The sequence below is a fragment of the Netta rufina genome (assembly GCF_964035555.1).
Source record: "Netta rufina genome assembly, chromosome: 4".
Taxonomy (NCBI): domain Eukaryota; kingdom Metazoa; phylum Chordata; class Aves; order Anseriformes; family Anatidae; genus Netta; species Netta rufina.
The window spans coordinates 68831880-68849843 of record NC_140127.1 but is presented as its reverse complement, the minus strand read 5'-3'; the positions used below and the strand labels follow the sequence as shown (position 1 = coordinate 68849843).

General features: G+C 42.1%; 1 protein-coding gene across 1 annotated transcript in view; it reads left to right on the top strand.

The window, feature by feature from the left end:
• The first annotated feature begins 687 nt into the window (after positions 1-687).
• NSD2 (nuclear receptor binding SET domain protein 2) overlaps positions 688-17964 on the top strand; it is a 76837-nt gene continuing 59560 nt past the window's right edge. The window contains exons 1-2 of the mRNA XM_084286296.1: positions 688-839; positions 15266-15890. Of these exons, the coding sequence (XP_084142422.1) occupies positions 15294-15890 (597 nt within the window). The 5' untranslated portion in view covers positions 688-839; positions 15266-15293. The remainder of the gene's footprint in view (positions 840-15265; positions 15891-17964) is intronic.

Below are 17964 nucleotides of genomic sequence, written 5' to 3'. Positions count from 1 at the left end.
CCGGTAATTCGCAGCCAGGCGCGTTTCAGTCCTCACAAACCATCCCAGAGCCTCGGGATCGTGTGCAGCGGTGGGGAAAGTCAAAACATTTGGCTTAGATCAGGGCTTTATTTCAGAAGAGCGCACATGTGCTGGGTTAGGAGGGCACGGTTACCAGACGCCCCCGCGTAGAAGGCTGAGAGAGGAGAAAAAAAAAAAAAAAAAAAAAAAAAAAAAGAGGTAAAAAGAATACAGTATAATAAAATATGAGGAAAAAGGTGATAAAAGACGCGCTGTCGCCCACCTGGGGACCCCCCCCCCCCCCCCCACATACACGCACACCCTCGAGGGCCCCACACAGCTCCCGCCTTCAGCCTCCCCGCCCGCCCTCCCCTGGGTCCGCCACCGCCGCCGGCCCTGTCAGAGCGGGCGGGCGGCCCTCGCGCCGCTCCCGCAGCCCCGCGCGCTGCTGCTGCTGCTGCCGGCACTGCTGCCACTGCTGCTGCTGCCACTGCTACCGCTTCTACCGCTGGCACTGCTGGCGCTGCTCCCGGCCGCGCGTGCGGGCGGCTCCGTGCGGGGGGATTTGAAACAGCCGCTCCGGGGGCAGCGCAGCGGCGGCGCCCAATCAGCGGCCGGGATTTTTCGCGCTGGTTCTGGCCGGAGGAGGGGGCGGGGCCGCCGCGCAGGAGCCGCCGCCGCCGTTGCCGTGTCCGCGTCCCTTCGGCTCCCGCCGCCGCCGCCGTCTCCTCCTCCTTCACCTCCTCCTCCTCCTCCTCCTCACAGCTCCCCCGGCGCCCAGCTCCCGCCGCCGCCTCACGCCCGGCTCCCCGGGGGGAGAACGATGCGCTAGGGCACAGGTCAGTGAGCCGCCGCCGGGCTGCTTTGCTTTCCCCCTTTCCCCTCAGAGGGAGGCACCGGGGCACGTTCCCGCAAGGCCCCGCGGGCGGGAGGCGGGAGCGGGGTGGCGGCTGTGGCGGTGGCTCTGGTGGTGGCTCTGGTGGTGGTGGTTCCGTCGCCCTCCGGGATGTCGCCGCCTCGCCTGGCCGCGGGCTGGGGCTGAGGGCGCTGCCCCGGCACCCCCTGAGGGAGGCGGTGGTGTGGTGGTGGTGGTGTGGGGCCGGGGTCTCTCCTCACAGGAGGTGCCCCCCCCCCCCCCCCCTTGGTTTACCCGCCTGTAGCCGGGCACCTCCCGTTTCCCCTTTTGATTTTCCTGAGAGGAGGGGTTTTTGTGTTATTTTTTTAAATTTATTTATTTTTATGGGTTTGTGTTGTGGCCCCCCCCCCCCCCCCCCCACCACCCCAAGCCTGCGCTCCCCCATCAGCCACCACCGCTACCTCCCCCTCGCTACCTGCCCCTTCACCCCCAACCCCCCCTAAATCCCTCCAACCACCCCAAATCCCATCCCCACCCCCCCCAATACCTCCCCACCTCCCCCAACCCCCCCTTTTCCCCTTTAACCCCTCCCTCATACCCCCCCAAACCCCGTCCCCCCCCCCAGCCTGCCGCAGGAGCCGTGCCTCGGGGGGGGCGATGCCGAGCCGGAGTCCCGGCTGTTGCAGCTTCATCCTTTTCCCCCCCTCCTCTCCTCTCCTCGCCTTCCTCCTCCTCCTCCTCCTCCTGAGCTCTGCGGGAGGCCGGGGGCAGCATAAAGGGGTGAGGGAGCGCTGCACCCCCCCCCCTCAGGAGCTGGAGGTGGGGGGGTGTTAATCAGTGCAAAGCAGAAAGAGAAACGCAAAAGCAAGGGGGGGGGGAAGCCGATGAAGGGGAGGAAAAAAAAAAAAAAAAAAAAACACCCCTAAAAACCCTCCCCTGGGATTTAAATCTTCCCCCCGTCAGGATGGGGAGCAGCCGGGGTCACCCCCCCACCCCATGGCATTGGGGTTTGGGGAGGTGGGGGCTGCTCCTGCCCCTTCGCTGCGGGTGGGAGTGGGATCGCACGGCAGCAGGAGTGAATGTAACTCTGGAAATGTATGGAGGGGGAAGCCATGTTTGATTTATTCCTCCACTAAACACTGGTGTGATGATCCTTCCACTTACACCCTCCTGTGCTCCATCCTGGACCGGTACCGGAGGAGAGGCTCGCTAGGAAAACGGGAAGAAAACCTTCCTGCAAAGGCTGTGGGGCTGCCTGGCTCGATCTGCATTAAGGAGGAGAGGATAGGGCTCTTGCAACTTGAATTGATATTTGTGTGGTAAAAGAGCCTGGGGAACTTGTATTCCCAAGGCCATAGTTACAGCTCATCCGCTGTGGCTTTACCGCTCTGGGGGTGGAGGAGGGAATTTGCCACACTTCTTGAACGTATTTATACTTGCTTTTTTGTTTTTGTTTTTTTTAAATATGTCGGCTGAACGGAGGGGTAAATACTAGTAGAAGTGCAGAGACAGTAAACACTGTATTTAAACAGATTTCAGAGAAAATGGGCCTGTAGCTAACAGCCATTAAACAGGCAGGAGGCTGGTATCAGTCACTGCCCATGTATTTTGTGTGTGTGAACAGTTTCCTTATTGGCATTTGCATTAAAATTGGTTTATAATGATTCTTAAATTTAGGAGCTAATGCTGCCTGTGCTGAGTAAGCTAAACGAGGTCTGTGTCTAAAAAAAAAAAAAAAAAAAAAAAAAAAAAAAAAGATATGCTTGGCTTTCAAACATTTTCAGACATCTAAGGAAGGTAACTGTAAACACTGTAGGGTGGCAGTGAAGTTTGTAATAGATTTTGCAAAGAGTCCTTGCCGGTGGTTTATGTGGACAGATGCTTACTAAAATTCCTTAAACATGGAATGTGTGGCCAGGGCTGAAAGAATAAATTGGTTCTTCACCAACATTTTTGTATGTAAGTAGAATCTCTGTGAATTTATTGTTGAAGCTATTATTTGCTTGTTTTGCTGTGGGATTTTTTTCTCAGGAAATGCAGCATATCAACCTTAATAAACTCCTCAATTTCACAGTGTGGTATTATTTGACTGTTGGATGTAATCATTGAATAAAACCACTGTTTTTCAGGACTACTCAGGGCTCAGTACTAACAGTATATGCAATTTTTTTTTGGTTGTTTCAGTAAGCATCTACGTCCCATTTCCTAAAACATGCCAGGATTTTCATCTAGTTGGTAGCCATCAGAAAATGTGACATTTTTCCACAGTATTTAAATGTAAAAGCTCTGGATGTTCCTGGGGACTGCATGGCTAGTTGTTATGAAGATTGTAGGAATTCCACCTTCATACATGCTCAGAAAAAAATCAGATTTGGAAAGTACAGTGAAACCTATAAATTTATCAAATGTTATTAGAAAATCTCAGAAGAAAACTAGGCCGTGATATTTTAAGGGTGTGGAATTAAAGTGGTTAATGCATTTGAAATTAAATGTAAAATATATTTCCTTTTAGTTCAGTATGAGTCCAGCAAATCAGCAGTAAGAATGAAAAAATATTTGTGTTGTAATATCTGTGGGGCTGTATGCTTTTTTCTGATGCCTGTGGTTGTTTTGCAGATGAGAATATTGCATGTAAATTACAGCTGCATGCAAAAGACTGGTTATTACACCCCCAAAAAACTTTTTTTTTTTTTTTGTTTCTTTTTAAAGACTGGAAGCAAAAACAATGTGTGGGGGGTTGCTTTCTAGTATTTAGCAGTGAAATTGATGTGTGTGGATGTTTGTGTGTGTGTGTATTTGTGTCTATGTATCTGAGCTCGCGTCCAAAACATTGCGCTAGCAGAGCAGCCCAGGAATGGAAAGAAGGGATTGTTTTTCAGCGTCCTATTGTTTGTGGCCCATTCACCTCTCACTTTTGCACTGAGCCTGCTTTTTGTTCCACCGGTGTCAGTGCGCTTCCAAAGCGAGGCCTGATTTCTCCGGGCTGATAAATGCGTGTCTTTCCTGGTGGTCGATCAAAGCCTATTGACTACCCTGGAACTCCATGCATACATAAAGGTTCACCTGCTCGGGGCAGATTACTGGATCAAGGACGTAGTTTATGATGAGAAGATACAGGCAGGGTTCGTGCTGCGTTTCGGTCACCTCTGGTCACTCCCCCTTATGTAGCTACAAAGACATCTTGTAGGTTTTAAGCAGAGAAGATGGTTGAATGCATGAAAATTGCACGTATTTTTTTCCCGTAGAATGAGGTGAAGCACCTAGCCTTTTCAGGGGGAAAAGAAATTCGCCTCTCCTCAAGAGCACCGGGCTGCACAATGGGAGGCACCCACGGAGCGATGCCGCTGGAAGCAGCAGATCCCCTAACAGTCAGTAAACAAACATCAGTAAAGAAGCGCTCGATGCAACTAATAATAACGCCGTAGATGATGACTGCGTGTTTTAATACTGTGTTCGTGGCTGTATTGTTTGAGGTCTTTCTGAGGTTTTTGGCAAAGACAAATGAAATGGCCTTAGGGTTGGGTAAATACGCTCTGGTATCGCTCTTGCATCCAGGCTTTGGGTGAAGAAGACTGGCGACACTGAAGCGGATCTAAGCGGATAAGTAAGTCCGCCTTTCCAGGAAGCCTTGCTTTCCAGTTAGGGTATAGCTTTGAAAAAAGCCTTCCCTGAGGATGTACTGGCCTCTTGGTGGTGTAAATGAGGAGGTGGAGATGGAATGCGCCAACCAGGATAAGTGGGCATGTGGGAAAGTGGGGAGAGAGAAAAAATCCCATCAGGGCTTGGCACAGGAGTCTAAATTTCCTTTAGTGCATAACTGTGGAAGATTTGGGAGAAAGGGGGTGATGAGGAGAGCCTCGCTGACGTGCCAGCAGTCACCCTGCAGCCTGTAAATTGGGGTGGCCAGTCGAATGGGTCGGTTAGCCATTTTATAAAGTTAGTGGTTACTTGAAAAGCTTTGGTTCTGAGAACGCTTTTTGAAGGAAGAGAGAGAAAATACCCAAATTCAACCTTCACTGCAACTTCAAATTGGCTTCCCTATGACCTGCAGTTGTTGGAGCTAATAAGACAGCTGTATAAATGTACTAAAGGTTTTTTCTTTTGGTTTACACTGACAGAAATTACAGAAGTGATATATCAAGTACCGTTTGTAATCTTTTTATCAAATTGATGGTGTCCAGTGTAGTTACTTCACGTTTTCTAGCATCAGCAGGAAGGAAAGTATTTAGAACGTGTTACAAGGGAAACTTAGGTCATACGTACTCTGTTCTGCTGCCCTTCTGGTGAACAGCAAACTATGAAAATACCCAAGATTCCTGGGAACAGATCATATATACTAATACCTCGTGTCTGGTGATGATAGGTTAATGCACAGTCCATCATGCATTACTTCGCTCCCAAGCAACTCTAAACTTTAGCACCAGCTAATCTATTGAGTCTCTGGTGCATTTGAAAGGCTGCTTCTGTCTGGAGCATGAAATAGGCCATCGCGCAAACTGGTGCTCTTAAAATGTGTTTTGTGTGCAGCAGAGAAATACCTAGTAATCATGGTCGGATCAAAAGTGAGGCTTGTGCTATACTTTTTGCTACCGTTCACCAATAATACCATTGCATGGAAATTGTTCTGATAGCAGAGCGGAGTGATGAGCCAGCCACGTGTGGAAAGGAGATGTTTGAAAACCTTCATTTGAGGGTTTCATAGCAATGAAATTGAATTGACTAGGTATGGAAAAATGAAGCGCCGCGTACTTCAGAGTATTCTTATCTTAGACAAAATTACTTTGTCCTGGGGCACCGTCAATGCAGGTTCTGGCATTTGACATAATTTGGAACTAATGAAACATCTAAGTGACTTAAAGCATGCGTTAAATTAAAAAGGGTTACTCAACAGGTGATGGCTCAGTTTCTAGTTTTGTCCCCATCCTTTTAACTTGTCCTATTTTTAACTTAGTGCAAGATAGCAATTTGATCTTGTTTTGAACTTTGGTATTCAGCTCCCCAGTACAAATTGGAGCTATTTTATATTCATCCATATTTGGAGGAAGGATACATATGTGGCAAAGGACTGAAAAACTATAGCATGATGTGCTACTTTCCTCCTAGCCGTAGCCTCCTGCCGCATAATTAAATATAAAACTAACAAAGGGGGGGGGAAAAACCCAACCCTTCTGCAAACTGAAAGGTACTTCAGGACTTTTTAGAGCCTATTCATGTCCTTTATAAGGAGTCCTTAAATTGGAATAGACTTTCATAGAAGCTTTAACGTTTTTCTTGTGCTGTCTGTGAAAGATACTGTCAGGTTTCTCTGTGACTCTTTAGAGAAGCATGGGGTGGTCTTGTTCTGTTGGCTGACGGAGACGGGCATTTAACTGTCCTTCTGAAACCTTTTCTGGTCTGTACCTCCTACTGAAGTACTGACATATCTGTGCTAAAACACACAGAACGATTTAGAAGCTTGTGTTTTAAACTAATAATCATCTTTAAACATATTTGGCCTTGAAGACTAACCTCAGAATTCCATGTTTTCTTAGCCACGATCAAAGACAAAGCAGAGCGTGAATGTTGTCCTGTTCTCTGCGTTGTGCCCTGCTGAATAATAGATGCACCGAGGAGCAGAAGGTGAATATTTTGTGACAAAAATATTTTTGAGAAAGAAGGCTGAGGTTAGGTAAGATTTTATTAGAAATGTGATCTGAACTTCATTTGAAACATTTCGAAAAATGACTGATAAAAGAATAAAAGCCGCCCTAGGAAGAAGCTGCAGTAGAACAGCCTCCTGTCATAGTGGTCGGGACCCATTTCATTTATTTATTCATTGTAATATACTGAAGTGTAAATGTGCCCGCTGTGGCATGGGTTAGCCTGTGGAGCTGAGGTTCACGAGATCGTGTGTCAGATAAATCAATTGTGTAACTTGCCAGCCTTGGTGGGATGCCATCGGAGCACAGAACCTGGCTGCACTGGCACTCAAACATCTAAACAGGGGAGTTATCTGTGTAGTGAAGAATGCCCAGATTCTAGTCTGATAATAAAGCCAGAGGGATTTAAGCCAAAGAATGAACCTTGGAGAGCAGTGTAGGATGGAAGAGGTAAATATGGATCCTTTTGCTAGCTGGAGCAGTTGCCAGGAACGTTCAATCAGATACTTCAGAATGAAATTAAAGTTGTGATTTTTCTATGGATGCAAACTGCAGGCTATCAGAAGCTGCTGTGTAGTAGCACTCCTGAATAAACTGGAAACAAATGTTGTGAGCCAATCTGGGACACGACTGAAATTCAGCAGCAGTACAGAAACAAGGTATATAATTAATGAAATAAAAAGTAATAGGCTTTAAATGTAATGCAGAAAGGGCATGTGCAGGATCTATTCAGCAGTGGAATGCTTGGCTCCAAAGTGGTAGTGATAGTTGAGCCCTCAGAACTTCTGCAAGTAATCATAGCAACTACAATTGCTTAACAAGGCTTATTTCGACAGTCAAAACTCTAGATTTTCTGATAAGAAGCAGTTACCTCAGAATTTCTCTAAAGAGCTGTGTTTGATAAGGCAGTGAACTAATCCGCAGAGCTAATACTATGCGAGGTGAAAGGACAGCAAAAGTGGCAAAAAAATGCCCATTGTAAGGCTCTCAAAGCAGGGTTGGGAAAGTGGGCAAGAAGGTCAAGAATTGGCTTGTTGGACGGGAAAGTGTTTTATCTTTCTGTCCCCAGGTGAAATGGGTAAGCCACAAGACAGCTGCAGAAACATAAAACTTCCTTGTAGTCTCTTTACCTGTAACAGTCATACTATGCTCTGGAGACATTCTTCGTGTAGACTGAGTGAAAAAAGTAGAAAGGGAATTAAGAGCCAAGAGAATGTAGTAATGCATTTTGGGAAAAGTCTGTGAAAGCCCTGGCACAGGGAGATACTTTGTACTTCAAACAGTGTCCTAACCAGAAAGGCCACTTATTAGCAGGTATTTGGATTTGTTGGGTGTCTAATGGTAGAGACTCTCGTGAACTTAGTCCTTGTTTGAGTGCTCCTGCTATATGTCTGTAATTTATGTGTGCTAGCTTTGCTTTGAAATAATGCATTGATAGGATAAAGAACATAATTTGATGTACATGGTTACAGTTGATGTGCAAAATGCACCAGAATTAGTCCAGTATGGCCAGGATTGCATTGTGGACACAATTATGTTGATCAGATATAAATATAAGCAGGTTCTGGTGATAGGTGCAAGTCTACCAGTAAAAGGCTGTAGCGCATTTGAGTTAGTATTACCTCTCTTTGAACGTTACCTCCCAGGTATGTATAAATATATATATTTTTACAAGCGTTACCCGACCACATTATAGATGCACTGTCAGTTTGGTGTATTGCTGCTTGTACAACCAGAAGACATGGGCAAATACTGCGCTGTGCTGAAGGTTTTGATGCTATATTCATGTAGCTGGGCCTTCATACTGGTGGCAAGGCCTCATATATCACCAGCATCACAACGCAGCTTTTTACGATTGCAATGCAGAGAGTATGCTTCTGGCATCTAAATCCACCTACCTGGGTAATGCAGTGATAGATACAAAGTGTTCTAAGAGGTCTAGGCAAAATGGTTGTATCTTTATTAAAATTAGCTGTTATCTGATCTGGGCAATGTTGTTTGTTTCTGTAGAGGTGTAGCAGATAGCATTTTCTTAATCCTACAATTTGATTCATTGCTTACATTGATAACTTATTTTGTGATGTCATCCCAGATTTGATCATCAGAATATGCATGATCAGAAATGTTCATGACACAGCGAAGCTTCAGGCAGTTCCTATGCTGTCATCACTACAAATGAGAGGAAGGGCAGGATCATTGACCACAGTGAAGAGGAAACAGATTATAGTGCATTAACCTGCAGCAGTGAGTATTATGTAGAACCAGAGGATCCAGGTCCTGAAGATATGGTGCAAGGAGCAGAGGCAGGCTGCTGAAAAGAAAAAGCTGTAGGATTAAAGAAGGCGTGGGAAACGAAGGTAGGCTTGGAGCAGGTGGGAAAAAAAAAAAAAAAAAAAAAACAACACACAAAAACAGCATGAACGAGGAAGGAGCTCTGCAACTAAGTGCTGAGTTATTTGAGATTGCATTTGGTTCGTCCTCAGAGAGAGAGAGAGATCATTTCATTGGTGAGTAAGCACCTAGGCTGTATTGTATCGTCAATTGTTCTGCCGGAGAGCAGCCTTTCCTTAAGCTGAACCATTTGGAAACCCCCAAGGAGGCAGAAAAGTCTCAAGTACGCATTTGAAAATAGGGCTTTTTTGGATCCATTTGCTAAGCAACTATAAGGGCCACCTACTTTATTAAATTCTGGTGGTAAATCCAGTAGTTTCTGCCATTTTAGGCACTGATGTTCCTTTCTGCTTATCAGCAGAAAAGAAGGAACTCTTTTCTATTTGATTTGTGGCCCTAGAAATGAGGAAGAGATCTGTAATCTCCCTTCAGTCAAAAATACATCATTCTACAGGAATTTGCTCAAATCTGTCTACCTTACTTAACCACCCACCTTCAGTACCAGGAGTGAAACTGACAAAATTCAATTTCTTCTGCAGTGGCAAAAAAAATCTTGATTTTGAAGACGACAAATTAATGGGGAGAGGTCCTGTAGTAGAATCTTCTAGCCTTATCCTTAGCAGTAGAGGTTGGTTACAAGGTTTTTCTGGAGAGGAACAAAAAGTTCATCAGTTTTGTAAACTTGCTTTTTGCAATAGCAAGTAACATTTAGAATGAAGAAATTCTTCACTTGCCGTTGTACAATTCTTAACTGTACAAGCTTGCATTCTGTACAAGCTCATATTGCCTATTGCCTTCTCCTGAAGGCAATAAATGCTTGTTTCAGTTGATGAAAACATTATGTCAAATAAGTTCTGACATGTTATCCATTAAGAAAAAAGCAGAATTAGAGAAGATTGATAATTTAAAAACATTTGGTGGCAAACAAGTGCAAGTGCAACTGTACTCATGCTGGTTATTGTAACCTTTTCACACAGTTTCAAAACATGCTTCGTCTTTTTCTGCAAAGGCACGCTAAGAGTCTATATAAACATCATGTGCTGTAAGGATAAAGAAATTTTGTTGTAGTCATTCAAAAATACTTAGTAGGTCAGCGTTGTCAACTGACAGGTTAACTGGAATCATTGTCTATCTGCAGTGAGACTAGATAAGTCTTTACTTAAGGCGCTTTTAAACTTAACTATAGTCCAGAAGAGCCTTTTTTTTAATTTTGATTTTTCTTTTCTAGGTCTTCTAAACAGGAAATACTAGTGGTAAATTGTTAGAAACATTTGGTATAATGATTTTGGGTTATCTATTAGCTGCTACAGTAACGTTTCACTTTGTGAGAAAAGCAGAATTTGCTGGATAGAGCTGGTTTACAACAGCTGTTGGCAGACCCACAATGTGATTTTCAGTTAGACATTTTTTCTGAACGTAAATCAGAATTACTGTTTAGTAATCCTCTAGTAATTTTTCATTATTTTAATATAGTGTAGAATAATCACTGCACGACAGAGAACATGTTGTATGTCTTTACTCCTATTTGATATTCTGTTTTTTTAATACAAGGTAGTAGGAATAATCATACGCCAGATTTTCAAATGTATTAGTGGAATGTATTGTAACTTTGATAAATCTCTAAGTATTTTGTCTACTTCTGATCTGAAAATAGGAATAGCCTTTGGCCTTAAGATTGGTGAGAGAATGGAGAGGGCTTACTACAAAGTTACCTTTACAGAGGAAAAAAAACACAACACAGTAGCCATCTATTAGCTTTTTCAGCAGCAGCTGAAAGCCTGATTTGTAGGTAATAAAAATAGCTTTTGTGGATGTTCTTTTACTGTGAATTTGTTTCTAGATATGTTGTCCCCCCCTTAAGTAATTCACCTGAGAAATGGCTTTAAGAAAAGTCTGAGACAAAACAGAAGTGGTATTTCATAGTGGCGCTTGTTGTTGATTGTTTACTCTGTTTGCTCCCTTTGGCAGAATTGGAAGGAATGGACTACTCCATTATTTCTGACACACAAGAAAAGCATCTCTGAAATTGAAGCAGATGTGGAAGAAGTGAATAATAAATATCACACAAATGATAGTGGCCTGGACAGTGAAGGAGGAATGTGACATGCAGACTGACTGCATTTGGCACATGACTCCTGTCATATGACGGACCTTCAAGTAATTAATAAAACCACTTTAAATGTCTGCAAAATAATTTGCCTTGTGTAAAATCTGGTTTTGAGAATCAAAATACGTACAAAGCCACTGCCAGGACGTATCCTTGTCCTATTAAAATATCTAGAGACCTTTCTCTGATAAGTCAAATCTCCTTTTGCTTACTGAAAGCTATTTGTTCGCAGGCCAAAATATCATGTTTATTCAGCAGACTTCTGGTCTGTCGTGTTTTTTCCTCTTTGTTAGTCAAAATTGTACTTGTTGGGTCACCAGACAATATGGGGCGATACTAGCTTAAGCTCATTAGCTGCTATTAGTGTGTGGTGCTTTTGTCCCCTGCCTTTCCCTCCCCTCCCCCATGCTTCCTTTTCTGTAGATACGGTGTCATCTAGAAAAAGATAAGGGATTGCTTTTGCTTCTATGCGATACGGCTGTCCAGCAAGAATGAAGTTAATTTAACTATAAAATCTAATCGTATGCTGAGCTGCTTTTGGACCTTACTGTTAGAATTCTGATCAACCAGATCTTTTCTGTGATCTGCCTCGCCTGATCCTTTAATGTCCTGTATTCTAGCTCTCCTTACATTAATTCTGAGCTCATGGTACTCCCTGTATCTGCTGCTGATCATTTTCTTTCATCCCCTTTTCTTCTTTTCTGCTCTATTGTCCTTTTTTCACAAAATGTCCAGTCCTTCTGCTTATGATATTTTACTACCGTCAATTTAGGACAGCAAAAACTGTGCAAAATTTAACTAGCTTCAAATTTGCCCTTCTTTCCTGAAGCCTTTTGTTATTCCTGTGAATGTAGATTTTCTAATGTCTTCATTTTAACAGAATCCCACTACAGCTTATTTTTTAAGAGAAGAACAGAGATGTGACAAAGGGAATTGACAACTTCCATCTCTTCCATTGGGTTGACCTAGAAATGGTGACTGACATGCAAGTTGCTCTCTGTGTATCAGCTCCTTAATGGGGCTACTTGACTGTATTTGCTTCCTCTTTTTCCACTACTCTACCTCTTACACTGTGTCTCTTTTCATTTGTCTTGATTAATTCTTTGCATAAACATGGTCTATTTTCCATATTCTAAAACCTGTATGCTACCAGTTCCGATGTTCTTTCTGATTCAAATTACCATCTTTGTCTTCATCTCCTCATTTACTATTGACCTGGCTGCATTGCCTTTCCTTTACAAATCGTGCAGCAATTAGAAGAGCCTTTTTCAGTCTCAGTTTTTTCTAGTAGTGCGTATTAATACATAAACCAAACTTCATGCACAGGCATATTATCCAAATCAAGGCAACCCCTAAAAATGCAGGGTCTTTTGCCCATGGTCTTGTAGGTCTTCCTATTTTTATCAATATGAATTTACCATCCTTGGGTGTGTTAGCTATAGAGAGAGGAACTTGATTACTTTAAGTCACATCTTTTCACTTGATTATTTACTGGTCATTGTCCAGACAAGGCCTTGACAAGCTTGGTCTGAGTCGTCCCTGATTTAAGCAGGGGGTTCAACAGACGATCGAAGGAAGATGATCCAACCTAAGCTATTCTGTGACTGTCACTTGTGCAGTACATGCAGTATTTTGATGTTGAGTATGCTACTAACACAGTCTAATTTGATTAGCTATTGCTTTTTGAGTTGTCCTGGTCTGCCTCAACCTTGATGTCTTTCTAGCTTAAAGAAATAAGCAGTGAGAATAAAAGTTGTTATTAATCATGTGGAAAAAAAATAGTAGTAGAATTACAGGTGGAAAACAAACAGAACAGTTACAAAATGCAGATGTCCTGATCCAGAAATCCAGACCCTCGTAAGCAGCTAATGGAGCCAGGTTATTTTTATTATTATTATTTATTTATTTACTTACTTACTTACTTTAACCTCGTAGTTCATCAATTGGAGGTAGTTGCACAAGACATTTTTGGTGCTGGTCCTGGTGCGAGAAGCTGTGGAAGCGGGGAGCTGCAGTGTTTAGTGCTCTGGCCAGTTCAGGTAGCCACTGGAGGGCGTACGCAGCCACAGAAAAGCGAGCACTGAGTTTGCAGCTGCTCATTTGTAGGCTTTTTTTTTTTTTTCTTTTTAGATAGGGGGAATTTGGATGCGTAGATCGAATCTCTGCTTTGCTTTCTGGTTTACTCTATTAAGGATCTGTGATTTTGCAACAATTTGGTGTTTTAGTTTTGTTTTTATTTTATTTTAATTGTAAAATACTTTAATGTTGTCTCAGTAACCATAAGCCTCGCATGTTCTTTAATGGTTTTGTCTTTCTGTTGAAATTTATAGAATTTGCCATCAGTGGTTACTTAAAATAAATGTGATTTCAGTTAAATCTGCTGAATCACAGTTTAAAACGTTGTATTACTAAGTGAATTGAAGTCTTTAAAAATTGCCCGTGTTTTATGAGAAGATCTTGTGGAATTATGTGCGTTCTCTTTTGGTTTAGTGAGTTCTTTGTTCTGCTCTGGTGTGGCTTTGAGTTTCCATTTACCTCTGATTCTTCTTTGAAAGGGTTAATGCAGTTGACCAATTCCACTTGTATTATCAGAGATTTCATTGATAATTTGAACTTCATCTGGCTAAAAAGAGACTGGAACCTTTTCTGTCACAGACTCCCTTGGTAGGCTCTTCCTACTTTGTTAATGCCAGCTTTTCAGGCTGCTTTTGTCCCTGGAGAATGCAACTTCCTTTGTCCCCATGTTTTCCTCTCTCAAGTGAGTCAGTAGAGCTTGCATGGAGATGCACCCTTTTATCTTGTACATACCTTAAGGCGGTATGTTAGGGAGGATGGGAGCATTTGCTAAGGAGTCCTGGAGTTTGATTTTTAGTTTGTTGTTGTTGTTGTGCCTTTTTTGCATGAAAAGGTTTCATTTTCATTTTTAAGTTAAGGCTTAACACTCTCACAAAGCTTTACCAGGCTAGCGCAACACTCCCTCTTAAGTATTTGTACGTTGCTACTCCGGACACAGAGGCATCAAATACATGAGTTCTGAGGAATAAGTCATAAGAATTGTAACTGTGTATGGTAATGAACAAGTCGATAAGGTTTGGAAGAGATTTCTTCCATAGTAACTGGCAATTCAGCAGTTATTCACTACGTTTTTAACTGCTTTTTGGAAGCAAATGAGTCTGGGCTTGAGGAATCTTTGGCTTGTCATGGGAGTTCATGGACTTAATCACATGTGAAATGGGTTACCTGAAGCCTGGGTGTGATGATGATTATGCTGGGATTTTGTAACATTTATGGCAATGTATTTCTCTGTTGTGTATAGTGAACCTGCTAATATGAAGAGTCTATGTTTATGACTTTTAAAAAAGAAAATGATCATGTTGCCAGATTGAGGAGATAAAGCCAGCACAAAGGAGTCTTTCTGCCAGATATATTTGTTTGCTGATATGGTATAAAGCTGAAATGGGCAGGGCTAGATTTTAGAACCCTCAGAAAACACGTCTAGGGCTTATTTGGCTTGTTGGATTTTTTTAAAAATCTATATGAAAAATGGCTGTTAGATGGTGTTACTTATTAGAAACTTGAAACTCCAGCAGTTGCTTTGACAATTTATATTTGGCACAGTGTGTCCACTGGCTTGTAGGATGGTCTGGTTCCCAGTGGACTGGTGTTCATGATACAAAATATTCACCTTTTATTCGTTTTCATTGCTTTAGAGTTATGTAGAAAACTGAGCTGTATGGATTCCTCAGGAGGTGTGCTTCGGTGGAAAACTGGGGGGTCTGTTCATAGGACATGGTGGAGAAGCTTGTGATGCTGCTGTCCATGGTGTAGTTGTACAGTAAAGCAGCCTGTGGGGTTTGACTCTGGCACAACCTCTTAGAATGAAACTCAGATGTTTTACATTGTTATTATGTTATTAACTTGTGTCTAACTCTTGTTTTAAACAGTGCAATACCTCTGAGTAATTCGTGTAGGTAGGACCCGTGCTATACAAGGTTAATAGGTTATTAAAATGAAAGCCTTAATTTTTCTCTACGGTTTTGTTTTAATAAAATGACGATTTATCAATCTATTTTTCTGGGAATCTTTCATAACACATTAACAGATACTAAAGTATTTTGGTTATGAAGTTCGTAAGCAACACTTTTTTTAGTAAAGTTTTGAATAAAGTTCATTCTGAATGTTATGCCATTGGGGACATCTCTATCTAAATACTTGGTAGCTTTTCTCATTTCTGTATTACTACAGATATTTTGTCTTTTTGTATTCTTACAGCAGTGTAAGACTGGAAACATCTGGCTGAATGGACTTTAGCATCAAAAGAAGCTCTCAACTGTTAACTCGAAAAATTAACTACATAAAGATGAAACAGGTACCAGAGATCCTTGGAAATACCAATGGGAAAACTCAGAATTGTGAAGTTAATCGGGAGTGTTCGGTCTACTTGGGCAAAGCACAACTTTCTGCCACTCTACAGGAAGGTGTCATGCAAAAATATAATGGCCACGATGCTCTTCCATTCATCCCAGCCGACAAGTTGAAAGATCTAACTTCTCGTGTGTTTAACGGCGAGTCTGGGGCCCAGGATGCCAAACTACGTTTTGAACCCCAAGAAATAAAAGGAGTTGGAACACCACCGAACACTACTCCTATCAAGAATGGCTCTCCGGAAATCAAGCTGAAAATCACTAAAACCTACATGAACGGGAAGCCTCTTTTCGAATCTTCCATTTGTGGAGACAATGGTGCAGATGTGTCGCAGTCAGAGGAAAATGAACAAAAGCCAGCAAACAAGGAGAGGAGAAACAGAAAAAGAAGCATAAAATATGACTCCTTACTTGAGCAGGGTCTTGTTGAAGCAGCGTTAGTGTCAAAGACTTCAAGCTCCCCTGAAAAGAAGGTACATTTTAGAACATTTTTATTTATTTTGTTAGATTTGTTTGTTAATAATACTGATACTTTGTTTGTTCATATGTCAGTTGCTATTTCAAGTATTTCAATAGGTGCTTCACCTGAGCAGGTCACTTTTTATGATGTTCTCACTCTGTCCCAACTAAAGATAAATGTATTGTAGTTCTGGTCCGTGCTTTTTGTCTAGATTAGGAGGCTCTCCTAATTCTGTTTCCACACAAGTAAAGTAAGTCTCCAGTGCAGGTCAGGGCATGTAGTCACATGGGATGAGTGAAAGAGAAGCTTCATCCAGCCGTGCAGCCAAGACCTAGCCAGGACGTGCACCTGAGCAAGGGATTTTTGGAGGCTTCTAAATTTAGGCATAGCCTGTACTTGGTTTTGGCAGTTCAGATGTAGTCCTTACCCTTACTTGTGATCTAAAAAGAGCTGACTTTGCTTGCTATAACCTAGTGAAGGGTACTGCGTGGAAATGACTAGATACTTCTATTACATGTCATTAACCTCTGTGATCAAGGCAATCTGTTCTTTTGTTTGTTTGTTTGTTTGTTTGCTTTTTTGTACATAAGCAGAAGTGGAAATTTCACTTTAAAAAAAAAATCCACATTACCACATTGAATATAAGAGTGCTGCTAGAGCTTTTCTCTCGTTTAGTTCTTCTTGCTAGATTCCATTTAAAGGAAGGTAGCTTAAACTCATTTTGTCTCAGGGAAAGAAACCTACGTAGCAGGGATATTTTTGTGGATTTCTTGCTGATAAACATAATATACTCAGTAGTGTTCTATAACAATGGTGGTAAATGTTGATGAAAGCTTTGGCTGGTGAAAAGGTCCAGTTTTTACACACTTTAAATGCAAAATGAATGTTAGTTTTATTTCCATTATCTTCAGGTTTACTGATCAATGGTGATTCTTACTCTCTCTAAAGGTTACACATGCAGAGAAGAACCACACACATTGCTGCTGTATTAATGATTTTTGCTTGCCCTTGTTTTCATTAAAACCACTTAATAAATGAGTTTATAAATATGTGTGAACACTCTAAGTATTGAAAACATTATTTATGATTTCAATACATTATTCCTTGAGTGATCAATATTAGTATTTTCAGGATTTTTTGAAAGAGTTTGTTTTCTTTAACTTTATTAAAGAGAATGTGTTAACACTAATTGGTTCAGATTTTTCCAAATCGTTTCTCAGAGGTAAAAAGTATGGGTATGGTCAGTGGTTGGAATAATTCTTGCTCATTGTTAATGAGCAAGGGCAAATTGAAAGAAAAGGCGGTGTATTTATTAGCATTAACAATTCTAGCATATAGGTTTGGCTTTATTTATTAAAGAGAAGGCAATATTTAGTATGCCCATCTCTGTAGTTTATTCTAATGCCTTTCACATCGGTTGCCAGTTGAGGCTGGCCTTTAATTTTTTGTGATGAGTGCCTCATTTAAGATTGGTCTGGGTTCTCTCAGTTCTTCTGTGGCCAGGAATTGTCAGGAAAAAAAGTGTGAATGCTGTGTCCCACAGCACTTAGGACTTGGTGGCTGGAGAGTGGTGCCAAACCAGTGGGCCACCAGCCTGCCAAAACAGCCCAACCACCTGCTTGATCTCAGGCTTTGCAATATTATAACCCTGCTCTTTTCGGAGCACTTGGAGCAGAAGGGTCAAGCCTCTGTTTTTGGTGTGTGTGTGTGTTTTTGTTTTTTTGTTTTTTTGTTTTTTTCTTTCCTTGCATGGTGCACTTTAAAGCACAAAGGGCAAATGGAAAAACATTTGAAGATCACATGACATTGTTTTGTGATAAAACTCCTGAATTGTAAAATGTCCAGGGTTTTTCTTTCTCTTACAGGGCAGGTTTGCAACTGTGCAGGTTTAAAATAAAGGAAGGAAATCCATGCTAAGGAACGTGCGGGAGGAGATTTTTCTGATTTGCTCACATCTAGGCTAGCAAAATGCAGGTGTTCTCTGTGATCACAGCTGTAATATCTGTTATCAGCGTTCTTTAGTTTCAAGCCCCTGCTCTGTGTTATTTCAGTGCTGGCATCCCAAGGCTTCATGTTAGTGCGTTGTA